The sequence below is a fragment of the Haliotis asinina genome, chromosome 1 (assembly GCF_037392515.1).
Source record: "Haliotis asinina isolate JCU_RB_2024 chromosome 1, JCU_Hal_asi_v2, whole genome shotgun sequence".
In the NCBI taxonomy this organism is placed as follows: domain Eukaryota; kingdom Metazoa; phylum Mollusca; class Gastropoda; order Lepetellida; family Haliotidae; genus Haliotis; species Haliotis asinina.
In genome coordinates this window covers 55053103-55073699 of record NC_090280.1, presented here as the reverse complement: position 1 = coordinate 55073699, position 20597 = coordinate 55053103, and the positions used below count along the sequence as shown (strand labels likewise).

The 20597-nt window shown below is 39.1% G+C and overlaps 3 protein-coding genes across 3 annotated transcripts; 2 read left to right on the top strand and 1 right to left on the bottom strand.

The window, feature by feature from the left end:
* The first annotated feature begins 203 nt into the window (after positions 1-203).
* LOC137258427 (uncharacterized) lies at positions 204-1199 on the top strand. Its single transcript, XM_067796108.1, has one exon. The coding sequence runs from the start codon at positions 204-206 to the stop codon at positions 1197-1199; it is 996 nt and encodes a 331-aa protein (XP_067652209.1).
* A 237-nt stretch (positions 1200-1436) lies between these two features.
* Positions 1437-4815, top strand: LOC137294176 (nuclear apoptosis-inducing factor 1-like). The gene is made up of 4 exons (XM_067825169.1): positions 1437-1915; positions 3247-3348; positions 3764-3908; positions 4296-4815. Exons 1-4 carry the CDS (start codon positions 1732-1734, stop codon positions 4615-4617), a joined length of 753 nt encoding a protein of 250 aa, XP_067681270.1. The 5' UTR covers positions 1437-1731; the 3' UTR covers positions 4618-4815.
* LOC137294167 (putative nuclease HARBI1) lies at positions 4271-8405 on the bottom strand. The gene is made up of 4 exons (XM_067825157.1): positions 7494-8405; positions 7051-7159; positions 5843-6011; positions 4271-4524 (listed from the first exon to the last, which is right to left on the bottom strand). Exons 1-3 carry the CDS (start codon positions 8210-8212, stop codon positions 5844-5846), a joined length of 996 nt encoding a protein of 331 aa, XP_067681258.1. The 5' UTR covers positions 8213-8405; the 3' UTR covers positions 4271-4524; position 5843.
* Positions 8406-20597: the final 12192 nt, after the last annotated feature.

The following is a 20597-nucleotide window of genomic DNA, read 5'->3' as shown; positions in this document are numbered from 1 at the left end:
CTAATTAGTCGGACACGGTACCTCGGGACCACCGGTGCGATCACAGTTACCTAGTGCTCGTTTACCGTGTCATTAACACAGTAGCTCTGCGCATGCGCAGAAAAAGAAAAACAAGTTTTTCTTTTTCTGCGCATGCGCAGAGCTTAGGTCCCGCCTCCCCATTCATCAACTTGAGAAGCCACACCTCGGTATTGTCTTCGAAGATGGCGCTTATCCAATCGTGTGAAGCTATGGTGTACGACGATGTTTATCGTCTCACGTTTGATTCGTCAACGCTCGTTGACTGGCTTACTGCCCGAGGGATCATCAGCGATTTTGCTGGAGCCTGTCCCCGTTGTGGCACTGGTGAATTGACGAGGAAGAAAGATCCCAGCTACGGACGAGACGGGCTAGTATGGCGCTGTCGGGTGAAGAGCTGCGGTCAGAAAGTTTCCATCAGGGAGGGGAGCTGGTTTTCCGGATCCCATTTGACGATGTGCCAGATTATGAAACATCTCTATTACTGGGTGTACAAGACCCCCCTGCATGTGATCCAGCGCGAGCTCAAAGTGGGATCGAACAGTACCCTGGTCGATTGGAACATGTTCTGCCGCGAGGTGTGCATGTCCGTGATTGAGTCAGACAGCGAGCAGATTGGCGGCCCTGGAACCACGGTGGAGATTGACGAGTCAAAGTTTGGCAAGAGGAAGTACCACCGTGGGAAAAGGGTCGATGGAGTGTGGGTTCTTGGTGGAATCGAGCGAGAGAGTCGGCAAGTGTTTCTAACGTCATTGCCAGACCGAAGTGCGGACACTCTGATCCCAATTATCGAGAAGTACGTGGCCAAAGGCACTACAATCATCACCGACTGTTGGAAGGCGTACTCCAAGCTTGGACAACTTGGCTACACCCACCTCACTGTCAACCATTCGGAGCACTTCAAGGACCCGGAGACTGGCGCCCACACCAATACCATCGAGTCCACCTGGCGTGCGGTAAAAAATACTGGTCTCCCTGCGTCCGGTACCACGAAAGCTCTCTATGATTCATACTTCGTGGAGTATATATTTCGAAAGAAATATTTATCCGGGGCGGAGGACAAATATCTCGCCTTTCTGGAAGCAGTGAAGAAAGTGTACACTCCGAACATGGATCGTGTCGTTGAGAGACTGGAGACCAAGCCCAGCTTGGAACGCCAACCCCTCAAAGTGAAGAACTGAGGATCTTCCGACGTGTTTCGGCAAAACCCAAAACCCAAACAGCCAAGACAGCACGAAACACGTCTGCAGTTTCCTTAGGGAATCCAAGCTGCACTGATGAGTCCTGGTGGGACGAAACGTGTTACTGTAAGCCAACCCTACCCCTAAAGCTTGCTAACCCTAAGGACCCATGAGTGCGTGTTTGACCCGGGGGTGGGGGGGTGGGGGTGTCCCTAACCCTAAGGACCCAGGGGCCGGATTCACCAAACTTCTTAGAATTTTCTTAGTTTTTATGCTTAAGTTTCTTAAGAATTCTTAGCTGAGAATTTATCTTAAGTAGCAATCCACTAAGCCACTAAGCATAAATCTTAGCTAAGAAATTTAGAAATTCTTAGAATTTTCTTAGCGGTAATCGCTTGGAATTATGGGATGCAAAGTTATGCTAAGAATTTTCTTAGATGACGTATTTGGAATTCCCCGTATCTATTAATAGCACACTTGAACTCTCCTCGCGTGGAGATTGAAAAGAAAATTTACGCAGACGACAATAACAATGTCAATGGACAAGAAAATTACAAGAAAGCCAAACTGGACGGCGGAGCAGACCTTGTTCTTAGCGCGCCTCGTGGAACAGAACAAGGCTGTGTTGCTCGGCCGATTTGGCCCGGGCGTGACATCATCCCGAAAAAAGGAGATCTGGACGGACATTACGAAGCAAATAAATGCCACCTTCACAGGTAAGTGACGATACTTTAAGATATTATCACCTTATGCCCGAAATTGTGAAGTATTTGCCTGATACGATAATTCACTTATTAATGTATGTTTGTTTGTAATAATGTAAACGTTGAAATAATTGCAAGCTGAAAAAGTGGGATGGCCGATATGTGCTATTTTCGATCACCCATCTCAAAACATAATCGATTACCCATCTCAAAACTTAGACAAGTGGTAACAACATATTGTCTGTGCAGCTTATTATGATCATTTGAAGTAACAGTTGCATACGTGAAATGTTGTGCATTTTCATTTGTAAAAGCTTACAAGTATACGAAAACACACACATATGTAGTAAATACTAGTATGTTCATGGAACTAGCGAGTGGAGTATATATATATTTACAATATTAATTGTTGATCGTTTAATCTGGTTGCATGGTCAATTGTAAAATTTTTCATTACTGAAAATAACAAGAATAAATCAATGTTGATTTGATATGTTGATAATTATTAGTTTTATCTTGGAAGTACAGGTTGATATTCAGGTATTATCCAAGCAGGTAAGATATTTCTACTGTAGGATTTCATGAAAGAATCACACATAAAACATTCCATTTCAACAAAGTGTGAAAGACTCACACATGTATGAGTTTGTTGTCCAAATGTGAAAAACTCACACATTATCATTATATTTTACCCTGTGTCTGTAAGACTCACACATTATGATTTTATTTTACCCAGTGTGAAAGATTCACACAATGACACATTATGATTTTATTTCAAGCAGTGTGAAAGACTCACACATCATGATTTTATTTTAACCAGTGTGAAAGATTCACACATTATGATTTTATTTTAATCAGTGTGAAAGATTCACACATCATGATTTTATTTTAACCAGTGTGAAAGATTCACACATTATGACAAATTTGTTATGTTGTGTTTGCGAGATGTGTCTCATTAATTTATTTGATCAAACACTGACCCCTTTGAGTTATTGTTCCTCATCTTGACTCCCTTAAAGCTTTTGAATGGCAGTCCATTATATGGAGTTGGTTCAATTCCAACCGAAGGCATACACAGAGTCAGTGTTTATTTGTTCCTTAAGTTACTATTAACAGTGCTATGTTGAAATAGCACTAATTTTCTGTAATGTGACTAATTTTGGTTTGCTGAATTGGGCTCTTTTCATACACACCCTTACAATGAACCTGTGTTAATGCCATAACTGGGATTACAATAACTTTAGATCATGAAATTAATAAAGTAAATTTATTGCAAATGTATATATTTGATGTAATATTTTTTATTCAAAACATTTAATGGAATATATTTGTCCTTTTCCCAGGATGTGTTAGAACTAGCGAGGAGGTGGAGAAGAAGTGGCACAACACTCAGGCCAAGTCAAAATATGACATCGCAGCATACAAGAAAGGGGCTGCATCTACAGGTGAGAGTTCAAATGTAGATTTAGGATCTAAACTAACAGATTTTTGTCAATCTGTTGTTCATGAGAAGTGATTATTTTGAAGAAGAATAAAAAGAGTAATAATTACTGATTTTCATATTAATGATTGAATGATGTATGATTATCTGGGCAATGTCATATCACGTTTGTACTAATGTAACATCAATTACACCTTCTTAAAATAAAGTGCTATGGATAAATGACACTTGTAAGTGTGCAATATTAGGCTGTTTACAGGCAATTTCATTTTAAGTTGTACAAAACCCCAACAACATTAATACCACCCAAACTCATAGAAAATATGTTGAATAACACCTCCTCCTGAAAAATATGATTTTTGCACATGTTTGATTATTGATCAATGTATGGTGAACCATGTAGTGTCTGTACATTGTAGGTGGTGGACCATCGCCATTCCCACTGTTAAATGAAACAGCTGAGGTTGTGTGGGACATTCTGGGGAAGGACAATGTGTGCATATCAGGAATCCCTGAGTCAATGGATTCAACTTTACTCCAGATTCAGGATTCTGCTGAGTCAAGGTTTATCAAAATGTTATGCTTTATTGTTTGTCGTAATACCTACAATGAAATTAGGTTCATCACATTCTAAATATTCTTGCCATAGCATAAGGTCTCACGCAAAATCAAGGAAATCACTAAGAGTATTAATAACAAATTTCATTTTTAAAATAACTCCAGAAAAAAATGATATTTATCCATTGAGTTTCATTAACTTGTCATTTTTATAATTTACATAGTGTTTTATACATGAAACAATTCAAAAAGCGATGCCAGCTAAGTCTTACCACCTACATGAAAAGACCATTAGGCTTGACCTACTAAAAAATCAAATATGTGTATAAATAATTGCTGTTCAATTTTGACCAGATTACAAGTCAAGCTGATTATATTTCATTTTAATTTCAGTGATGCCATGACATTGTTAAACATACAGTCGCTGCCAGGTGTGGAGGGGTCTTTTCATGTTGTCGACAGTGTGGCAGATGTGGCAGATGTGGCATTTACTCCAAGTACACCTGTAGATGCTTCAGCGACTCCAGTCAGGCCTACAGAGAAAGTCTCTTCACGAAGTAGAGAAAGATTTGCTCCACCATCAAGACCATCCCATGTTCCATCTTGCAGTGAATGTGATGAGCTGCATCACAAAAAAATGAAATTGGAAATAGAAGTTCTGGAACTCAAAAAGAAAGTAATGGAACATAAACTAAGGAAAATTATGGAAGAGTAGCAGTTTTGAAGTTGTTTCATAGGGGTGTCACAATACGTATGTATAACAATGTTAAGGTCACAATATGATACATATTGCGATACAACAAATTCACGCCATAGTAAGGAAGTCTGCTAAAAGCAGGATGGAAATCTGAGACACTAATAATTTCTTGTGACAGTCATCATAGTTTTGCATATGTTTTCAGAAAACTTTCATTCAATCTGAAATAGTCACAAAATTCTAGCTACATCTATATATCGGAGCGGTCTAGAAAAATTTTACTACTAACATTTTGATGGAGATCCATATAGTGTAAAATTTGATTTGATGAAGTTGTAAAATAGGAATTGGTACAGTCAAGCAATTATCACTTTTTGAATTGTCAATAAAACTGTTCCGATGCATTTACTTATTGCGACACCCCTATTGTTTCATATTACATATATTATGGTACTCTCTTTGCTGCAATGATACCATGGTCTGAGGATCTGACTGCTCTGCCTTCTCAAGCCTTTAAATCCATCATGGCTTTTATAACCTGTACATACCAATAAGAGTAGGTTATTTGACTTGAGCCAATCTTTTCTACATATGTCAAGTAATGGTTAAAACTGTTGTTTGTTGTGGTTAAATATTGGGGCTGAGATGTGAATCGTAAAATCATTTACCAAATCTGAATAAAAACAGTACCATATGTAGAAGCTGACAAAAATATTTGTTACGTTATTGTTCTTGCAAATACTTTCTAAAAGTTGACAAATCTATGATATTAACTCTTCCTAATTACCGGTATACTTCATCTGATTTACTTATGTTACAGTTGCTGGATGAATCAGGACTCACGACTTGAGCATTTATAATCAAAAATATATTTTATGTGAATGTATATTTCAATTTTAATTCAAACTACCTGGATTATTAAGATTTTAATGGCTTCATGCCTGTCTTTAAGTAGATATTGATTGATAATCCCTCACATGTTGGGTACTCATCCCAACATAATGTCTACTTGTTCCAGTTGTGTACTTTACAAGTCACCCCTAAAAGTTGAAATGTATCTAAATAAGTATGATGTCATTTCTTTTAAGTGCATTTGAATTCATTTATGAAAATTCTCTCTATTAATGCATTCAGTTTAAACTAATTCTTATAGTTTTAAGTGATATTTAAATTACAGTGATATTAATTTGCTACTAAATCTGTTACTGTCATGTTGGTGACAATGTCAGATAATTTGTCTTACACTAGAAGTGAGTGTTGGCAAAGTGATCCCTGTAAATGAGGTTATGACCAGACAATGGTGGAAGAGTTTGTGGCTGGTCGTCCTCGTCTGGCTCCATCGATTCACCATCAGGCAAGGGAATGTTCCTCATCTTGCATATGTTGTGCAACACAGCACAAGATGTGATGACCTGTTGGGAAAATTAAATTAAACATGTTATGCAAAAAAAGGCCAACTGATTTAATAATTTGTGTATCTTCAGATTGCATTACATTTATCTTGCTTTGTTCACAATGAGGCATGGCATTCAGCTGTGACAGGTACTTTTGGCGAATTTCATTAGATTTTGTACATTGCATAAAAACATGGTATTTATCTTCAATCGCTCCAAAACTAGTTTACACAGATAGAACTAGTTACATCACTGTCTTTGAGTCTCCTTCAGATGCATATGATCCATGTTATTAATTATCATTGACAATTCACTAATACCTATATAAGTAAAAACCAATTTTGAAAATGCATAAGCTACCTATCATATTTAAGCACTAACTTAATATTATTATCATAATTGTTAATTGCTAGATGTAACTTCAGTGTGTGTGTGTGTGTGTGTGTGTGTGTGTGTGTGTGTGTGTGTGTGTGTGTGTGTGTGTGTGTGTGTGTGTGTGTGTGTGTGTGTGTGTGTGTGTGTGTGTGTGTGTGTGTGTGTGTGCGCACACGTGCTTATATGTGCGTGAAAATATGTATTGTATATTTTATTGTTGTTAAAAAATGTTCTCAATAATGCCACAGTGGAATAAACCCACTTTAGCACGACCCGCTGCCTTGGTCATAACTTGAGTTGATAAGCACATGCTGCTGAATGGTTCAATTGAAGACAATCTTTCTTGATGATTGCAAAATGATATAAATGGAGTATTTAAGAACATGTATATGTAGACATATGTAACACATATATCTTAATACTTACAGACATGCACAGGCATGGAAGTGCACACACTTTCACAAACACACACACATGCAAGAACTGCTTTAAATAATTTTATTGAAACATAAATATTTTTTTTAACTGTAATTATTATGAAAGATTTCTGTCTACTTGTAAACATCTTTATAACATCTTCAAAACAGGTAATTCTTAAGGCATAGTTTCACTAAAAATAACACTGAGTTTACACAGATGAATAACTGCCCTCCACATTTATTATTTTTGTACACATATTTACCTTGCATGTTTTTTGTGGTGATAGTCTAACTTCACCATGCAAAACATGGAAACGGCGTTTCAACTGCCCAATCCCTCTCTCGACTACACTTCGAGTCCTTTTATGAGCTCTGTCAGAAAATCAAATGCAGTGAATAATAATTTAAAATCTGCAACAGCATATTTGTAATTTCTTATTGTCACATAAATGAATAACATGATATTTATGAACATTGATAAATAGTCCATTTAGCCCTGAAATATTCATTAATGGGTACTATCAGTTCAATAAGTACATTGTATTCATGAAGTAAATTAATCATTGAGGATTGTAATTTGTTCCAGGAAAGAAACCTTCACTTTTTTAATGCAACCAAGTTACACTTTTATAGTTTTTTTTGAAAGGGGGCATAACTCTATTCTAGTACCCGATGGAAGTCCTGTCGTTTTCGAGGTTTAGTTTACCTGTTGTATGCTGTCTGAGAGCCGGGATGTGGTTGAAGATAAGGTGTGAGGAGCCAATCTCTACATGGATATCCACTGTCCCCAAGCAAATGGCAGCCGGCAGGCATCACATGGCGTGTAAACAAAGCGCAAACGCCGCTCTCGGTCAGTATGCGCGAGTCATGAGTGGACCCGGGCCATTTCGCTACAACATCGATGATTTGCGAACTGTGGTCAAAGATAACCTGAGTGTTGATGCTGTGGTATTGTTTCCTATTCACATAAGCAGGTTCGTGCTGGGATGGTGCCAGAATCTGAATGTGGGTGCCATCTATCACCCCAACCACTCCGGGAAAATTAGCGATGCCATAGAAACCTAGTTGGTTTCTTCGTATTTCAGCTTGACTGGTAGGAAACGAAATAAACTGTCGAACTATGGCAGGAGCAGACACTGCAGTTATTGTTTGTGTAATGGCCCTACTGACTGACGACTGTGAAACTCCAATATGATCAGCATTACACAGCTGCATCTTCCCAGTGGCCAAGTATCGCAGCGTCAACAGAACTTTTTCTGTAGCCGATAAGGGATTGCTTCTTTGTGTCAGAGGTGAAATTTCATTGGAAATCAAACTTACTACAAACTGTATGCCATCTTTGGATAAACGAAATCTTCGTGTCAATTCTTTTTCAGTGTATTTTTCTAAAATGTTGTTTCTATCGGTGCTTGCATTGGCGGCCATCTTTGTTTACTTTAAGAAATTTCTTAAGGGCTTAAGTTACCTATGCATGGTTCTTAGTCTAAGAAAAAATCTTAAGCACTAAGAGGTTTGATGAATACGACTTAAGCAAAATTCTTAGTATTGTAGAGGTTGTTATGGAAACTAAGAATTCTTAGCAGATTTAAGAATTCTTAAGGTTTAAGAAAATTCTAAGAAGTTTGGTGAATCCGGCCCCAGGAGGGGGTGTTTGACCCAGGGGGGGTGGGGTGGGGGTGTCCCCTAACCCTAAGGACCCATGAGTGCGTGCTTGATCGGAAAGAGAGCGTTATAATGAGAATCGGGAGTAACGCTACCGATGAGACTCATTATAGCGCGATACGCTGGGACTGCTGATTAGCGTGTGCTGATCCTCGAGCGGCGCGCGCCCGGTAAAGTGTAATCTAGCCGAAATGTGATACGACTGGCGATAATGCTAAGCATACACGTGGCATTTCTCAGAATTGGCCTTTACCGAAATACAGGAATTGGCTCATTTGTGACAGGGAAAAGAACTTGATATTTTGTAAAGTGTGTTTGGAATTTGGCCGTTCTATTGGAAGGGATGGAAAACCAAATCATTTTGTGACAGGTTCACGGGGATTTAGAACTAGTAAATTAGAAACCCATGTGGCAAATGATGAACACATACTTGCACTGAATGCTCAGTATGCTTCACAGATTAAGCCTGGCCAGTCAGAAATTGAGAAGGGGATAGTTAATCTCAATGAAAAGGAAGCATCTAAATTATGTAAACTTTTTACAACAGTTTTTCACCTAGCAAAGCGTGAAATGCCATTTACAGAGTTTGTTGAATTATTGAGACTCCAGACTGTCAATTTTGAGGTTGATCTTATGGCAAACTATGCAAATGACAAGCAAGCCAGAACATTTGTGAAGTTCATTGCACAAGATATTACAGACAATATGATGAAAGATCATGTGAAAGGGAACTGCTTTTCAATACTATGTGACGGCAGTACTGATAGTTCAGTTATTGAAGAAGAAATAATTTATTTGAGATACATTGATCAGGTTGAGTGTAAACCTGTCACCAAATATCTGTGTGTTTGGGGTGTTGAGAAAGCTGACGCAGCAGGGATATATACAGCAATTGATAGAGCTTTGACGGAAACTGGAGATTATCCAGACTGGAAGGAAAATGTTGTGTCTTTCACATCAGATGGAGCCCCTGTTATGATGGGTAGGAAGGGAGGGGTAGCTGCAAAATTAAAGCATGACGTACCACATGTGATACCAATCCCATGTGTAGCACACAGGTTAGAGTTAGCTATGAAAAATGCTGGGAAAAGTCCCTATTGAGTACCCTTGAAAAGTTTCTGGAAGATGTGTATAAATTCTACCATTATTCGCCACTGAATTGGACTGGCTTACAGGAAACCGGAGATGCCCTTGGAATTAAAGTTGTGAGACCAGTGAACATATATGGCACAAGGTGGGCAGGGCACAGGCATAGAGCACTCCAGGCTCTAAACACAGACTATGTTGCTATTCACACCCACTGTACTCAGGTGAGCATCAACAGCAAGGGGGATTCAGCTTCAAAAGCTAAACACATCTTGGATTGTCTCCAGTCACTTGAACTTGTTCTCTTCATGCATATTATGCTCTTTTACTTTGCTGTGTGTGCTTTGTTGTCAGACACATTCCAGGACAATGACACTTCCATTGACCTGATCCCAGTTCGAATGCATGCAGCATGTGTTAAACTGACTGAGACCAACTTTGACAAGATGGCAGAAGAGTTCATGAGTGAACTTGAAGATGGACAGTACAGGACTGTTTCCCTGGAAAAGAAAAAGAGAGGTTCTTCTACTGAGGCTACAGTCATTAAGAGGGTAAAGACAGAAATGAGAGCCCTCTCACAGAACACAGCAGAGGCACTGTATTCACGAATTGCTGAGTTTGAAGGAAACAGTGGTGTCATGGAGGCTTTCAGCATATTTACACCAGTGTCCTGGCCAGAAAATAGAAGTGAATTTGGTACTTTTGGAAGGGAAGAAATCAACAAAATTACTGAACACTTTTCAGAGTATTTAAGGGCAAAAAACATTACAAGGGAATCATGCATGAATGAAATGCCAGATGTTCTAATGGAAGCAGCTGATCTGTTCAAAAGAACCCCTGACTGTTCTTACATAGATCTGTGGTCCAAAGTTTTGAAGCAAGACAAGATGTACAACAGGTACAACAACATACTGGCTCTAGTAAAGATCTCTCTTGTCCTAGCTGTGTCCTCTGCAGAGTGTGAGAGAGGTTTCTCCATGATGAGCAGGGTGAAGACTGATTGGAGGTCAAGACTAAAACCATCCACACTTTCACAACTTATGACAGTGGCCCAGTGTAAAACCCCACTTGAAGATTTTGACCCAAGAGGAGCCATAGCAAGATGGATGACAGGAGGGAAGGGTCCAAGAAGATGGACCCCTGCATATGGCACTGACTAAAAGTAAAACAGTGTCAGCTACAACTAGCCAGTAACCAGTGACCACAAGTGTTGACAATGTTGTTTACCTGTAACCCAGTGAGAACACTTTAATATTCAAGTAAGCACACACACACACACACACAACTAAGAAATAAAGTAACACTATAGTGTGATTAAGTCTTTTATTATGTTTGAATTTTAGAGGGCACACTCCACTGTCTCAGGGCACACCTAAATTTCAGTGTGGGTGCCTTAAGGCACTCCTGAAAAAAATTGCATTTCGATCCCTGCTGTTAATTAAAGTGTTCTTCAATAATTACAGAATCGTATGACAAGATGATGAGAAAACTACCCCTGGCACCTGATATGTCTAACTTCGATACGGAGGCAGAGGATGATAGAGAGTCAAGGAAAAAAGGGCAGAAAATACATCTGAGTGAATATGGTTAGAAGCTTGAATATAAACATTTAACAGTTGTTTAAATAAATATGATTTGTCATCACAAAATTACAAGATGATTATTACAAAACTAAATCAGGACCCCTAAGTAATGGAAGGAATTACAGCAAATTTGAAGGACTTGCATCTCAAATGTAAACAAACGCAGCCCACTTGTGAAACAATTGCAGCGATATTGGTAGTTTAGCAGTAATAGCATAAACACAACGCCCCTATCGGAAACAATGTCGGTAATACTTGAAACACGCTCGGCCATGTTTGGAGATTTGTCGGCTCCGTTCCATGATTTGTTAGTCGCGTCCTGAAACTCACAAATCAAAACATGGCGTCACTGGAAATAGCACCCATCTCGGTGAGTTTTGTTTTTAGTTTCTACTGTCTTCATTTTCATAATTATCCATCTTTGACCACCCGTGTTGAATGTGTTTGGGTATTAGGTGTTGTTGGAGCTATAGATTATTTTTTTAAAGAAAAGATCGCCACTGCAAAAGAGCGTCATAAGTCATGCCCCCGGAGGTTGTTTACGTCTGAACATTGGAAGATGTATAAAATGACATCTTTAGTGTATAGGATACAGAAAAGTTGAAGATCAAGAGTTGTTACTGTTCATGTGGATCAACTCAAACCAACTCTTGAATATTAACTGCAAGACATTGTGGCAGATTGATGTATTGGCAGTGAACTCTCTTTACAGCAGATCTTAGGTTGGCATTAGATGTGGGAATAGTGTACTGACATGCTTCTGTGTGATGTTTTCGTGCTACTCGTAATGTAAAACATTAACGTTCCTATAAGTGCAATTATCAATACTGTGGTATTATAATAAATATTCTTTGTTGAAGCTATATTGTGTTCAGTTGTCCTTCACCCCGCAACAAAGAGTGGAAAGAACCTGGGTCAGTAGTACGAGCTTGGCCATTAGAGTTTTCATATAACACCTTTTAAAAATACACAACGCAAAGTCCACTGATGGTCAGACTCATCCTATTACAATATATACAGATTTCAGCACTACTGAATTTCACATCTCAACACAATTCTGAGGTATTTGTTAAAGTTCTATTCTTAGTAAGACATATAAAATAATATACGTTTTATTACTTGTGTGCAACTGGTCAAGTACATGCATCTGCCAAAGACAATGTGCTTGAACCATCCACTGATTTAGAAAATATCTTTAAAGTGTTGCATGAGAAACTCACTGAGAAGGACAAGACTGGACTCCAGTCAATCCACTGGTTAATCATTACCTGATGATAAAATTGCAGAATTCAAAGTAAAATTGAAACTGTTTTTAAACGCATGAATGTACCCATTTCATATCGCAGTGTTTTCGTGATTATAAGTTGCACAACTACTATTAATCTGGGTGACCGGAAACAGCATGGCCAGTATGGTTGTGAGGAATGAAACATGCAACTGTCAAGATATGTCCCTTGTCTGTGCATGTGAGGAACCCTGCCCAAACACAAAACATCATTCTTCACAATGCCTCAAGACCTCAATACTGTGATCCTGGATTTTGAGCAGGCTGTCTGCAAGGTGCTGAATATAACTTTTGATGACATCCACGTCCATGGATGCTTGTTCCACATGACACAGTCAGTTTGGTGGAAATGTCAAGAGCTGAGTCTACAGGTACGTTCAATACTTGGAATCATTCAGAACACATTTTTCTTTAATATGATTTTTAAAAATAATAATGAAATAATATTTTGCTACTTACTGCTTTTCACTATTGCATAAATTCATGTATTTATGTACTATTTCAGGTTGCTTACATGGAAGAAGAGCACCTTCATAAGTTCATAAGAAAATTGATGTCACTGCCAGTTCTCCCTGCAGCTGATATTACAAGGCTGTTCCAGAAGATTTCTGATTGAGTCCCTACTCATGGCAAGCTGCAACAACTGACTGACTGCTTTGTGTGTCAGTGGGTCTCCCATCCAGTATTCACCCCTGCAGCTGGTCAGTCTTCAACATTGCAGTCAGGACAAACAACTTCATTGAATGTATATATTTCTTAATAAAAGAAAGAATAATCAATTAATATCAGTTATTATGCTATTTCGTCATTGTAAGGTTTCAGAATCTTTTGCAACAATATGTACTTTTCCTGTTCAGGCTGGCACAGGCAAATGAATAACAAGATGAAAGAACAGTCGTTGGGTCTCTACAGTTTCATCCCGTCATATATATCAACTTCTAAATGCCGCCAAAAGACATCAGATGACCTGTGGAATGTTCACGACCAAATTGAGTCAGACGTACCAAGAATAGACAATGCTGTTGAAAGGTTCCATCACAACCTGCCATCACAACAACTGGACTACTTTTCCAGAAGAAGTCCTCTTTGGGGTACATATAAGCATTAAAATGTCCATTTTAAAATCCCTACATTCGGTTTACCAATATTTCAATCAAATATATTACAAAACAAAAAACTTATTTTTGTCTTCTGTGGCCACCCTACAGGGCCCCACAGGGCCCCTCTACAGCCAAGAACAGGAAGTCTGGCTGCTTACCTAGTACCTCACTTTTCAGGCTGTCATTTCATGGAATGGTTATGCATGGTCCATCGAAGCTGCCTTCACCATACATAGATACAGGCAACAGGAGCCTCCCTCAGAAGGGAGTCTTCATCAGAAGAGTCTTCATCTTTTTCTTCTACGTGTGTATCTTATCATATGGCACCCACATGGGCAAAGGGTGTTGAATCCACTATCCCTTCATCAGCCATTTCCTTCACATCACCGGCACCTCCCAGTGCCCCTCATATTAAGGCAACTAAAGAAGAAGTCAAGAAGATCAGTGCAGATTTCATTGATACTCTCAAGGACAATATCAACAGAAGATTTCCCACAGAATCAACTGATGTTGCCTGTGCGTTTTCTGTGCTTGGTTGCAGAACCCTGTCATTCTTGACAGAAGAGGAGAGGGAAGAGTATGGAAGATCTGAAATGATGACACTCACTGACCACTATGGAAAGGAAAAAGAATCAAAAAGTGGTGTCAAAATTTATTGCTGTACCATTACAAACAGCTGATTGTGAAAGAGGGTTTTCATGCCAGAACAATCTGCACACAGCAAACAGAAATAGATTACAACCAGAAACCTTAAACAGACTTACGATGATTATATTGGAAGGACCATTACTCAGGGAATTTGACTATGAAGCTGCTGTAGTCCAGTGGAAAGCAAAGCAAAACAGGAGATTATTTCAGCGCTGAAATATGGTTCTTAAGAAGAAAGAACACCTTCCATGCGTTCATTTTGAAGAGAGGAAGGTCACTGATTACGAAGTGTCGAAAATAGGCAACATGGATGAGACTCCCCTCACAATCGACAAGCTAGGGAACAGGACCATTAACACCACAGAGACTTCAACCATCACTGTGAGGACAACCTGAGCAAAGAAACCACCTTCGTACTGTTGTGCACCGCTGATGGAAACAAGGTGACTCCAATGGTGATATTCCAGATGAAGATGACTTTTAGAGAAAAGTTTCCTTTAGTGTCATCTATGCTGTACACCCGAAGGGTTGGATGGATGAGACGCTGGTGCTGTGCTGGCTGTCAGACACATCGATGACTAGACTGGGAGCTGCCCGATGTTTTAAGTCTCCCCTTTGTGAGGGTGTGAATAAGAAATTAAAGGAAAACAAGACAAGTGGTAAATGCTGATGGATGCATGTCACTCCTCCAGCCCTTGGACGTCTGGATGAACATGCCGTTCAAACAGACAGTGTGACAACAGTGGTCCAGGCAGATGATGAATGGTGAAAATATGTTCACAAAGAACAACGCCAATTGAGACGTGCGCCGCTCACTACAGTCGCCGCTTGGGTGCGCGACTCTTGGGAAGGTATTCCTGGGGATATGGTGCAACTAAGCTTTCTAAAGTGCAGCATTTCCAATGCCATGGACAGCAGTGAAGATGATGAACTCTTCTCAGACTTCATTAAGTCAACCTCCCATGATGACATCGAAAGCTAAGAAAACAATGACACATACCTCGAAGACTACTATGACAACCATACACAGGTCCTCCTATCTATTTGACTAAAAAGCTTTTAATGAGATGATAATGATGGTAGCATAATTTATGTATTGCAATATAATGCATTCTCTATATGAACAAAAAGAGGAACTATCGTATTTGACAGCGGTTGTTAGCAGAGTAAGTGCGCAGCCGCTATGCGAAACTCTGCAGAACGAAGTTGAATAATTTCGACTGCATCCATTAAATACTGATCGCAGTCAAGTGACAACACCATTTCCGGAAAAACAGTGTGACAAATGGCGAACAAAACACAAATGTGCAACGAGGTGAGTAATTTCATTTGTATATTCGGTGTGAATATTTGTCTTTAAGGCACAACAATCACGGCATTGATTAACCACCATGCATGTGCAACCGTATCTGTTATTTGATGTTGTTCCTTCCATTCCCCCATCCCAAATAACTCCAAATAACTCTTTCCGAAAGAAGTGTTACAGGGTGTATTTGATGCTGGATGATTTTGCAAATCGGTATTTTCACTGTTCAGTTTTAACATATTGTGCATATGTAGCTGTGAACGAGATTTTTGTATTGATGACAAGTACAGTTGTGATGCGGGAATATTGGGAATGTTCATTTACGTCAGTTTGCAGATCACAAAGTGATAACAGGTGAATAGGCTATCTTGTCAATTTCACTTTTGAATTACTTAAGGGCTGTGGGATGTGCTGTACATGTAGTGTTCCGATGTCATGTTACAGTTACACATACGTATAGTCCTTTTTGTATTGTTTGGTTTGTCTTCTCTATGTGATTCAAATGTTACTTATTTAACATACCTTTTTCTTTTTCAGGTCTTGACACTGTGAAATCTGGGACGCAAAAAGTACAGACTGACTCTGAACAGGGGTAAGAGCTCACGTTTCCAAGTATGCATGGAAACTCAAGGCCACAGCACAGCACCCCTTGCAAGAAATTCAGGCAATGGCAAGTGGACATTGAGGTTCACCCATCAAAGATAATGATTCTTTTAATCAACTGTCAAACAATGTAAAAGCTGCAGAAAATAAATAGCTTTAGGGATGCAGACATTTCATGCTCATCATGTTTTTTTTTAAATTTGTCTGGATACAGGCTGTGTAAAAAATGTGGGAAGAATGACCGGAGTCGGAATAATCTGAGTCGGACCTTAATCTGTGACCGATGTGGTGAGTTAGTTGAGAGTATAAAGAAGTCACATAAACATGTGGAAATTGACACTGATTCTGGGAAGAAAAATGCCCCTCCTGACACTTGTTGACATGTTTCTCATGGTTCAGAAGATACTTGCTCATGAAGGTGATCCTGACTTCCTACAGAATCTTTTCACGGCTCTCCTTACAGAAAGACTCCCTACTGAAGGACTAACCTTTGCAATAATTTCTGAAACAGTTATGGCACTGTCATGAAGTACCCTGAACCAGGTGCAATACCTGGAGATCTAAATGCTTTTGGAAACTGCTTATTACAAAGTGCGGAGGAATGGCTATCCGGCTATTCTTGGTATGGAAGAGAACAGTGAAAAACGCACCAAAGAATTCATTGACCAGTTAAAGAAAGCAGAATCCATAATAGATGTCCTGAGACGAGATGACAGTATTCACATTTCAAAAACTGAACTGATTCCGTTGATCCAGCACATCCTCACATTGACTAGTGAAAAATCTGTTGCCCTTATCAGTGAAATGGAAAAGAAGAAATATGCCCTTGAAAAGTTGAAGAAAACAGCAGGTGAAGATTATAAACAATCTAATTACTGTTATGTTATTCAGCTTCTTATTGTAACTCTTTTGGAACTGCAACAGTGCAAGGAGACCAATTCCCTACTGTGTGACTAAGTTTCCTTTTTCATCGCATCACTCGCAGGAAAGAAACATCTATATTTACCATCACCAATATCTATTCTCAAATGGCCGAACTTTTCAACTCTCAGACCTCATTAAGTCAACTTCCCATTATGAGATCGAAAGCTAAGAAAACAATGACACAAACCTCAAAGACTATTATGACAACCAAACACAGATGAGCAAACCTGGCAAGAGTTTGATGGGTTTATAGAAGCCGACTTGTGAAAAGAATACAAAAAAATAATAAAAAAGAGTGTAAAAAAATGCATCAAAATATAACCCTGTAAAATTTTAAATTAAACACATGAAGAGTGTCAACATGAAACTGTTGCCTGGTTACTAGAAGGCCTCTGCTGATTGGCCTTTCATTTCATCATTAGCCAATCAGAAATCAGCTCTCTCAATAACAAACATAGTAAAACATTCTTTTTCAGAAGAAGTCCTCCTTGGGGTACATATATAGCATTAAAATGTCCATTTGAAAATGCCTCCGACAGTAACAATATTTCAATAAATATTTTACAAAACAAAAAATCTTGTTTTTGTTTTGTGATGCTACCCCTACAGGGCCCCCGCCTGGGACCCCCACAGCCTTGTTGTCGTTGTCACATACAGTCGTCCATTCCAATCTTCATAATAGAAGCTTATGACCTTGATAGGGAAATGAGTGAAAAAGCATCTAATTCTATATGTATGGTTCCTCTTTTAACGCACGGGCGCTATTAGGAATCTCTATATAACCCTTTTCATTCATAATATCTTGTAACTTTGCTGCGTCCAGCCATGTGGCTGGTAAGATGACGGTCAGCGCATCCTCATGGTAACTTTTTCCAACTTTGTGAGCGTAGGTAGATGACACAAGAGGATTATATTTCAATATTATTACATGCTTACTTTGTTATCTCATGTTTTGCAGTGAGGTGTTGGTAAGTTTTTGTTGAGTACTGTGCTGGTTACTTATGTATCCTTTACAAATTACTCTACTTTGCGCACGCATGTTCCTTGTTAGGAGTAATGGCTTTAATTATTTAACAGTTAAATACCGTCCATGTGTGCTATAGTTTCTGTTAAATATTTGTGTGCAGTATATAGGTTAAAATGGACCTAGCTACTAGTCATAGTGTGGCTCTGTTTTTTCCAGTTCAAAGGGTGCGCTAGACGTAGCGCTATACTGCCGCCTCAGGATTGGCATCTAACATGCCTCAGATGTTTGGCAGAAGAGGCTCATGAGGAGCAGGGCTGCAAAATATGTCAAGCAAAAAAAGATGCCAAGAAGAAAAGTTTTTCTTCAGCTTTGGTCTCGGAGGGGAGGTGGGGGGAAACTTCTGCTAAGCCAGCGAAGAGTGCTCCAGTCCCCTCTCCTGCGGTTGCATCCACACCCACAGCATCCCCTCCTGAGATTTTACAGCTGTTAGCTTTTGAACTAATAATAGCCTGGTAAGCACGGGCTGGAGAGGACAGTTACACTGAGTTAGAAGGATTTATGGCCAATGATTTGTATAAGTATGTGTGAATGTTGTGAATGGACATTGATGACATGTATTATTACATCAGAATTTCATGGATTATTATAAAGAGACTTTAATCATTGTATTATCATAATTGAGATGGCCCCATGTTTGGAAGAAGAAACAAATGGTGGTAAGAACAGATGGGGTGGAGCAAGTTGGGCGTTTGCCGTGGGTGTACCTGGAGAAAGTATCCAGGATACAGGCTTTTCGAAAAGCAGTGCATATGTACATTCTCTTAAGGTACAACACTGTACAAAATTGTAGACCCTCTGAACTTTGGGAACATCTCTTCCTACCACCCATTAATATCACACAGGACTTCTCTACTCTTAATAGAGATTTTTTATTTATCTATCTTTAATATTTTATTCTGTTGGTTGGGCTGGAAGATATATTAATCCATGTAAGGTTCCCCACATGCTGACCTTGGTCACATTGCATTGTATGCAACAACTATTCAGAGATTAAAATCTGCCCCGACCCTATTTCAGAGTATGTTATATATATGTCCTTGTTTACTGCAAGAAAAGAATGAAGAACGGTTATCAGGAGAAAGACATACAGAAAGTACAACTGACACATTTGGTCAAGAATATAAATGCTACATTTGCAGTCAAGTCCCATCCATTTCCTTCTCTGTTTGCCCTCTGGACATGTTATATATGTCATATATATGCATGTTGTATATATGCACGTTTTATATATGTTAGCTGTTTCCGTGAGTGCATGAAATTTATTTCAATTTAACAAATAATATGCGGATAAGTGATCATCTGGTCTCAAAAGGAACTTGTAGACGAAAATGTCCTAAAGCTTAACTATGATAGATTATGTTACTTTTCAGATAACTAGGGCTACACAATATCTTAAACAAACCATTGAATTATCACCAGATTTTATCAGCGTTTTTTTTTTAAAAAAAAAAGTTTCTCAAGTCCCACTGGTAAAGTAAACCCATCCTGTTGATTCCTAATACTAGCCTTGATTACAACCTCTGAGCATTTATTGATGTTTAAAAGCAAATGCATCCACCTGTACCCAACTGCATCTGTAAATTCAGATATATATTTACTCACTGCCTAAAGTCAACTCATTGTGCCCTTCAATCAGTCTGTGCAGTCAGAGCCAATCAGTATCAAGCCTATCCACAACTACATCTACCTGTACCCAACTATATTCATCTGTATCCATTTGCATGTAACTGTGCCCTGCTGCATCTACCATTACCCCGCTGGATCTACCATTACCCCGCTGCATCTACCTGAACTGACTACATTCATCTTCACCCAAATGCATTCAACTGTAGCCTACTGAATCTACCTGTACCCAAGTGCATCTATCTGTACACATGTACCAAGACCATGAAACAAAAACAAGAAATAAGATTTCAGAAACCACATCCTGTGGCTTATGTAGGGCACCGAAACAGTAGTGCCTCATAAAACAGAAGACCGCAAATTACTTTGTAAATTACACACACATCATTTACAACCTCTGTTGACATCATCCAACGGGTAAAAAGACATGCACTGATGCAGTACCCCCACAAAAGGGATTCAATGATTCAGTGATGATGAAGCAGTCTCACAGTGGATGAGGCTAACTGCTAATCAGAAAAGGATGAATCTCGAGTTTATTCTAGGTCAAAATACCAACTATTGCCCCATCATTTCTAGAAATACAGTAATTAAGCTCTCCACATCTTAGGTAAGCATTTGGCAGTCCATGAATTTGCACTGATATGAAAACAGGGCTAATTTCAAGGCAAGCAATTCAAAACCTACATCACAGTCAGAGATTTAACTATACTCTATGCATCTGCTCAAGAGTTTCACTCATAGAGGAATGCTGTGGACAGTATTGTTAATCTGTCTCACATCACAAAGTCACTCGCTGATAAGATAAGCTTGGGAAGACACCCAACTCCCAAACCAGGGGGGGGGGTGTAGGTAGAAAAGTTCACTTGAGACATTGATTGAAAATTTGGGGTTCCTTCTACAGAACATACTATCTGCAGAAAATCTTGAACATCCAGTTCGGGACAGTGTTGAAGGTTTTCT

Coding starts and splice junctions, on each gene's coding strand:
- LOC137258427 (XM_067796108.1), top strand. CDS start 204: ATGGCGCTTATCCAATCGTGTGAAGCTATGGTGTACGACGATGTTTAT.
- LOC137294176 (XM_067825169.1), top strand. CDS start 1,732: ATGTCAATGGACAAGAAAATTACAAGAAAGCCAAACTGGACGGCGGAG. Junction 3,349..3,763: donor GAAAGGGGCTGCATCTACAG/GTGAGAGTTCAA, acceptor TGTACATTGTAG/GTGGTGGACCATCGCCATTC. Junction 3,909..4,295: donor CAGGATTCTGCTGAGTCAAG/GTTTATCAAAAT, acceptor TTTTAATTTCAG/TGATGCCATGACATTGTTAA.
- LOC137294167 (XM_067825157.1), bottom strand. CDS start 8,212: ATGGCCGCCAATGCAAGCACCGATAGAAACAACATTTTAGAAAAATAC. Junction 7,160..7,493: donor TCTCAGACAGCATACAACAG/GTAAACTAAACC, acceptor ATTTTCTGACAG/AGCTCATAAAAGGACTCGAA. Junction 6,012..7,050: donor CACCACAAAAAACATGCAAG/GTAAATATGTGT, acceptor TTTTCCCAACAG/GTCATCACATCTTGTGCTGT.